The following is a 7,500-nucleotide window of genomic DNA, read 5'->3' on the forward strand; positions in this document are numbered from 1 at the left end:
CCCTGCTCATGATTTCAATTCAAGATTTTACAATTTCTAAAATCTCCGATCTCACGGAATGGAAACAAACAAACGGGCAGAAAGCACCAGAATGGTCCTTTGACAGTCCGTTGATATGACGTCAACAGTGTCCTGGTGTTTTCATGTCTGTTTCGACGCCTGCTGTTTGTACAGTGTAGCTCGTTTTCAACCGTCCACAAGTCTGAAGGAACGACAGCTACAGTTCCAACGGGTTCAGGCTGTAGAACAGGAGTTAGCATCACCCCCCCCCCCCCCCCCCCCTCTCCCTCCATCCCAACGTTTCTTCAGATTGGGAGGGAGGAGGCCAGGCGGGCTGAAGAATAGATCCCTTGGCGCTTCATCTTTTTGTCCAGTGGCCTTGAAATTGTTAAGTCAAGCAGTTGTCAACGCCGTCGTCGGCTCTGGTGGTTCTGGAGGACAAAAAAGAAGATATTAAAGCTTCTGTCATTTCCAGTGTGTGTGTGTGTGTGTGTGTGTGTGTGTGTGTTGGCTCTGAGGCCTGCTCCTTTTGTCAAGAGCCCAACAATGCCCCCCCCCCCGGGTCGGGGCCCCGGCCCCCGGCCCGTCCGCTTTAACAGGGACACGCGCTGCAGCTTAATGTGCGCTGCCGTGCGTGAAAGGAGACGGCATGTGTTGCTTTTGTTGTGTGGGCCAGCTGCTTCGCCCCGTACTTAACAAGCACTCGTAGGGGAGGTGTGTGTGTGTGTGTGTGTGTGTGTGTGTGTGTGTGAGAGGCCCTGTGAAGGGAGGAGAGTTGTTTTGTGATTTGAATGGAGAACATGAGACACACGCACTCATAGTAATGTTCTCTCCTTCTTCTTCCTCGTCCTCCCTTTCCCTCTCTCTCTCTCGCTCCCTCCCTTTCCTCCCATCAGCCATCTGTGCAGCCGGGTGCAGTAAGAACGGTTTCTGCGACTCGCCCGGGGGCTGCGTGTGCCGGCAGGGCTGGCAGGGCGAGCGCTGCGACGAGTGCGCCCGACACCCGGGCTGCCTCCACGGGACCTGCCAGCAGCCCTGGCAGTGCAACTGCAAGGAGGGCTGGGGAGGGCTGTTCTGTGACGAAGGTGAGTAGTTCTGATGCCCTGATGTCTGTTGGAACGCCCCCTCGCCTCCGTACATCTCAGGTCGGATTGGGCAGAACTGGCCCGGTGGCCCGCGGTGTGCCCCAGGGCTCCGTCCTTAGTCCTCTACCGTTTTCCTTTCATGTTCGTTTCGGCACCGGGTTTACTCAAAGTATTAAGTTGTTCATATTTGACCGTATCTCTGGGTGATGACGCATGATAAAACTGAACTTTTTGTCCAAGTTTCGTTCCGTGTTTGAACGTGGAAGCGTTTCAGTCCCTGTTCCGCTCTTTCTTTCCAGAGTCCGATCTGTCTGGTTTTCGTCCAAGATGTAAAATACATATATTTTACATAAAATCCTTCTTCCTTTCCAGATGAAGTGAAGAGACATTATGCAACAGCGATTAATTGTGCCTGGCGAATCTCCTGCCTCCTCAAATTGAGGTTTTCATGTTTCAACCCGCGACATCCGAGTAGAATGCATTTAATTCATTCATTATAACTCCTCAACAGATTCCTGCAGTTGCTTCTCATTCATCTCTTTACACTAAACACCGTGGACAGAATTTAAATCATAGCGTCATAACTTAACGACTTGATTCAAACAAAGGCAGATTTCTCCGATTTCAGTTTTTGAAACGAGTTAAAAGTGGAAGCCGATCGCTGCTCCGGGTCGGTTCATTAACCGAAGCCGTCTTTCCTCGCTCCAGACCTGAACTACTGCACCAACCACAAGCCGTGCCAGAACGACGCCTCCTGCACCAACACCGGTCAGGGCAGCTACACCTGCGCCTGCCGACCTGGGTTCACCGGCCAGAACTGCGAGATCGAGACCAACGAGTGCGACAGCAATCCCTGCAAGAACGGCGGCAGCTGCAAAGTAAGTCGGCGCGCCGCGCTCGTCCTCGCCGGGATCCACGCGGCTGCTGACGAGTCGCCTCACAGATTCTACATTGACACACGCTGATGCCTTTTGTTCTCTCCTCCCGTCTCGACCTCAGGATCTGGTGAGCGACTACTCGTGCGCGTGTCCCCAGGGCTTCTACGGGAAGAACTGCGAGATCAGCGCCATGACGTGCGCAGACGGGCCGTGCTTTAACGGCGGCACCTGCGTGGAAAACGTCGCCGGCGGGTACAGCTGCCGCTGCCCGGCCGGCTACACCGGCTCCAACTGCGAGAAGAGGATGGACCGGTGCAGCAGCGACCCCTGCGCTAATGGTACGAACCGTCTGAAGCTTTCACACGTCTGTGATCACGGAGAAAGTTTTCTTTCCTGCTGCCTCATCGGTGGATGTGACACCAGGGCAGTTTATTACACAATGTAATATGAAGATGATGAAACATGATTGTATGTGCAGCGGTTGAATTCACGCCTCTCTCCATAATAACACAACAATTTTTGTTAATGCTCTGCTTTTGTTTTAAAGCCTCGACAAATGTAGTCGTTGTGTTTCTGTGGTTATGAAACAGTGGCCTGATCTGTTAGGTCAGTACTTCTCTGTTCAGCAGTTAAAACACAACAAGTGGGTCAAATGTTTTCAGGGTTAATAATTAATCCGCTCTGAATTCGTAGCTGCAGTTTAAACCGAGGCTGAGGGAAAGGAAGATTCTTCCTCAGACTTTCAAACAGACATTTAAAACAATACAGGGTTTCAGTTGGGTTACCGTCGTGTCACTAAAGAGTCGAGAATAAGTGAACTCTTGTCTCTATTAGCTCAAACGTTGAGATCATTTCATATCTTTGGCTTTTTGTGTCGGCATTAAGCGTCAGATTTGATCCTGATTTCCTCAATGAACCAGTGACATGAGGATGAACGCAGATGTGAGAGAAAACAGAGGGTCCCAAGAGCTGAGCCCTGTGGGACGCCACAGTTAATGCTGCTGCAGTCTTTCTGAAGTTCTACTGGTTGTTTTAGTGTCAAAGCCACAGAGCCCCAAAACAACTGCCCCAGTGGCAATACGGCTGCCGGGAGCCGAAACCTGCCCAGAAGCACTTTGTGGTGTGTGAAACAGGTTGACTAGTCTTCAGAAATTCCGCGCGAGTTCCAGAGAACAGAAATTGCTGCAGTCGTACTCGAAAACCCGAGCGAGCGTGTCGGACGTGGCAGAACGTGAAACCTTCACCGGTGGAGTGTGACACTGGGAACGTCCCAGGCTGCCAAGCTCTTACCCCCGAGGGAGAAGAGAGACGCCACTGACATTCAGCTGTGTGAGCCCGGATCAAACTGACACTGTGCGTGTTTGTGTCTCATCACCTTCATCTTGAAAACGCAAAAATAACATATGCGTCGTTGACGTGGAGCCGTCGCTCTCTCTTCTTCTGCCCGGGTGCACTCGGCGTCCCGGGCAGGAATGCTGCCCTGGCAGCGGTCCTCGGCCTGTCGGCGCGGCGCTGCTGCACGGCTCACTTCTCTCTGGAATTGCAGAACTAGGCCTCTTTGAGTTTTACAAGACAAACCGAGGCAGCGTTGCGTCACCGCGGCGGCGGGCTAGCGTCTGCGCACGTCCGAGCATGGATCAGGTTCAGATTCGCATTTTATTAAATCAATTGGAAACCTGCCACGGAGATAATCCATCACAGTCAAAGGGAAGTCACGGAGTATATCCTGTGCAAACTTCTAGACATCATTGACAAATGGTAAAAACTAAAAGAGAGGAAGATGCTTATTGTGATTATCGAGATTCAAGTCTCTGCAAGTTGAGGTTGCGACTGAAAGCTGCGAGGAAGCAGCTTTGGAAAAGGTCCAAACATAAACTGCCATAAAAACGCCGCAGAGTTTAACGTGAGGAGGCGGAAATCTTTCCCAGCGAACGGGAGGAACTGGCGCTCGTTCCCACGTCAGACAGTTGACAGGACCACGCGGCTCCGGTGGACCCAGATCACCTTCCTCCTCACAACCAACACCGCCCACCGGCCTGTGGAGCCGTCGCCCCTCAGGTCCTCATTAGCCCGAAGAAACCGCCGTCTGCTTATCTGGAATCTGAACTCATTCCCGCTTGTCACTGAGCCCGAGAGGAGGGGGAGGGGGAAGAAGTGCCCGGTTGCTTGCAGCTCCGCTCTGTTGGCAGTGCACAGCTGCACAGAACTGTTTACGCAGCGTCAGTTTGTGGCCTTTGAACAAACTCAGGACAAACGTCCTCGGTCGTCTTTTCCTGCCCGGTGTTTTCTGCCACTGTCCTTTTTTCTCTTTGACAGTAAACGCCACTGCTCAGGCAGGTCATGTGACTTCCTGGCGTTGGAAAACATCTTGAGATGTTTCTAATCACGCACACGTTTCTCTCCTGATGAGCAGCATCTGTTCTGAGGAAATGATGTAATAAACAAGTTTTCCTCTCCGTCCTCCTCCTCCCTCCTTTCTTCTTCTGTTATGAAGCTCGTCTTCTTCTCGTCTCCGGAGGATTTACAAGCGTTGAAGATTGTAGATTATTTCCTGCTTGTGCAATCAACAGCAGCTCCCGTCCCGTCCCTGGCACCAGGAGTAACGCTCACCCCGATCTTTGTTTCTGAGTAGATTTTGTTTTGAATACACGTCTTTGATTTCCAGAATCGCTGCTTTTGATGCTTCTGATTAGAAAACACGATACTTCTCACCATCTCAGATGTTTAAGACTCTGTGAGACACTTTGGCGTCCCGCAAGGCTCCGTTCTGGGTCCCCCTGTTTTTGTTTTTCTTCAGTTTCTCTGGTGTGAGCTTTTAACTGAAACCTTTCCATCTCTGTGTCCACAGGTGCTCAGTGTCTGGACCTCGGCCACCGCGTCATGTGCCGCTGCCGGCCCGGCTTCACCGGAACTCAATGCGAGACCAACAAAGACGACTGCGCCGGCAACCCGTGCCGCAACGCCGGCACCTGCGTCGACGGCATCAACGACTTCACCTGCACGTGCACACTCGGCTTCACGAGTAAGGACTGCTCCGTGCGCTCCAGCCCCTGCGACCAGTTCCCCTGTGACAACGGCGGCACGTGTTACACCCACTTCAGTGGCCCCGTGTGTCAGTGTCCACCGGGCTTCATGGGCGCACGGTGTGAATACCCTGTGAAGAGCACAGCGACCACAAAACCGCCCATGAAGGGTGATTCCCCTCCTGCTCTTATCGCCGCCGTGGCCCTCGGCCTGGTGACGCTGGCGCTGCTGCTGTGCGCCGCCATCCACATTCTGCGGCAGCTCCACCGGGGCAGGGCGCTAGCCATTTCCACATCGGTGAAGAACGACCTGGAGGCAGTGAACAACCGCAGTGCGGTGATCGGCGGCGGCGGACACAATAACGGGAGCTTACCGGGAGCGCCGTTGGGTAGCTTGAGGGAGAAGGAGGCCTTCCTCATCCCTGGAGGGCAACTTAAAGTGTCCAACAAGGACGCGGCGCTGGTGGAGAAGGGCAGCGACAACATGGCCATGTTTAAAAACAAGATGGCCGACTATAACCTGGCGAATGAGGAGCAGCGCCTGGCAAAGAGCAAGTTTGACCTGTAAGAACCTGTTGCTGTTGGATGGCTTTCTGCCTGTTTGTGTATCTTGTAGGGACCAAAGAGTCCAGGCTGCTTTTTGAGGGTTAAGACTTGGTTTTGAGGGTTAGGGTTAAAGGTCGGGGCTAGGAATCTGTGATGTCAACAATGACAACAGACTGGGTTAGGGTTAGGACTGTGTGTGCTCCTGTTTTCGTCTGTGCTGCTTCTCCGTCTCTTCGAGTCGCAGCATGTTTGTTTGTGGTCTGTTATCAGATGAGTCCAGTGTTCACGCACCTTCACAAACTATTTCTGTCTTTACTGTAGTTGACACGGTACCAACCCCTCCTCTCTCTCTGCCTCTCTCTCTAACAGTAAGAGGTGTGACTCGTCCATCATCGTGCCTCCTCTGGCCTTTGCGAAGGACAGCCTGTATCACCCAGTGTTCATCATTCCTGAGCAGATGGAGCAGTGTGTGTTTGCTACTGAGGTGAGGACGCGACAAGGTTTTTGATTTATGAATTGTGATCGAGACCTTTGGATGTGAACCTTCAACTGTCTGAAAAGAAAAACGCTTTCTAATCCATCACTCATTAAGGACGACGCTCAGATCATCACCTTATAGCCACTAAAGTACTAGTTTCAGTGACGTGTGAATAAAGTTTAATCTACAGATATTCACAGAATTACATTCCACTTTAATATGTATATTATATTATTATATTAGAGCGGACTGATGACTGTCAAATCCTTTTATCATCCAGAAAAATTTATTAAATATCATATTTAAATGACAAATACATTTGTAGTGTTCAATAAAAAGTTAGTCTCACGAAATGTAAATAAAATGTCAGTTGTGCTTCAGTTTTTTAGGAACACAAAGCTGCCGACTGTACAACCACACGTCAACTTGATTCATTTTCATAACTGAAAACATTTATTTCTCACAGTTCATCCCACGTCACACTTTGAAATGTGATGTTGTTGCATTTTTTGTAATACTCTTGAATGAAGACGTGATCACGTACGCTGACGACTAACCGCTGTGCCTCTGTCTCGTCCTCAGGTGTAACCGGCAGTCCAGCAGCTGAGCAACATTCACGCTGAGCTCCGATGCCTTCACTGTCCAGGACAGTTCACCCAGAGGGGCTACGGTTCTCACTTTATGTTATTTAATATTTATTACCACTTCTCGGTGGAAAAACAAAAAGAAAGGACTTGTTTTTAAAAAAATATATCTTTTCTACTTTGAAACGGACGACAAAGTTTCGGAAAGGAAAGAAAGCGCAGCGAAGGAGGAGAGAAAAGAGGAAAGACTGAATGTCCGGCGTCATTTGCACTATTTATCTTTTTTTATATACCTTAAATCTTAATATAATTTTTTTTCTGTCTGTATATCTGAATTTTCTTTGGATGAAACGTGAACGCGAGATGTTGAAGAGTTGGACTTGTCCGCCAATCAAACCTGAGAGACAGGTGCCTTACCCGTGCTTCCCTAATCACCGTGGCAACCATTCTCTGTACAATTTCGAAAAAGAATTGTGTGTCAATCAAATCGTGGAAGGAGCCGCTCACGGGCACGGAGGTCGGAGAACCGATACTTTTCCCTCAGAGGAACTTCCGTCTGAGATGAACTGGACAATTTGTATTTTTTAATTTTTCTAACTTCCTGTTGTTTCTGGAAGTGGAGCATCACGTTGTGGCCTGTGAGAAGAAGAAGCCTCACAATCAAACTCTTCAGTGGCTCTTCTTCAAAACGAAACAAAAGCAAAGTGGGACGTGACTCTAATCCAGCGTTCGACGCTGAGCCGAATTTATATCTTCTGGAGATATAAACCCACAGTGGCTTTTTAATCCGAGTCCCAGTCCCGGATTCTAAACAAGGTTTTTTCCGGGTGAATCAGGGACAGAATGACGTCCACCAGCGATCAGCTGTTTCCTCCGTCACCTGTCACCTCATGAACAGATAATGTC

At 50.1% G+C, this 7,500-nt stretch overlaps 1 protein-coding gene across 1 annotated transcript in view; it reads left to right on the plus strand.

Annotated features, from left to right (window-relative positions):
• The window catches only part of dlc (deltaC), a 10,142-nt gene that overhangs the window by 2,158 nt on the left and 484 nt on the right, over positions 1-7,500 (plus strand). Inside the window, exons 5-10 of the mRNA XM_035621888.2 lie at positions 897-1,085; positions 1,794-1,963; positions 2,085-2,301; positions 4,812-5,550; positions 5,902-6,016; positions 6,593-7,500. The exon at positions 6,593-7,500 is cut by the window's right edge and continues 484 nt beyond it. Coding sequence (XP_035477781.1) covers positions 897-1,085; positions 1,794-1,963; positions 2,085-2,301; positions 4,812-5,550; positions 5,902-6,016; positions 6,593-6,598 — 1,436 coding nt within the window. The 3' untranslated portion in view covers positions 6,599-7,500. The remainder of the gene's footprint in view (positions 1-896; positions 1,086-1,793; positions 1,964-2,084; positions 2,302-4,811; positions 5,551-5,901; positions 6,017-6,592) is intronic.

This window comes from Scophthalmus maximus, chromosome 11, assembly GCF_022379125.1.
Source record: "Scophthalmus maximus strain ysfricsl-2021 chromosome 11, ASM2237912v1, whole genome shotgun sequence".
In the NCBI taxonomy this organism is placed as follows: Eukaryota; Metazoa; Chordata; class Actinopteri; order Pleuronectiformes; family Scophthalmidae; genus Scophthalmus; species Scophthalmus maximus.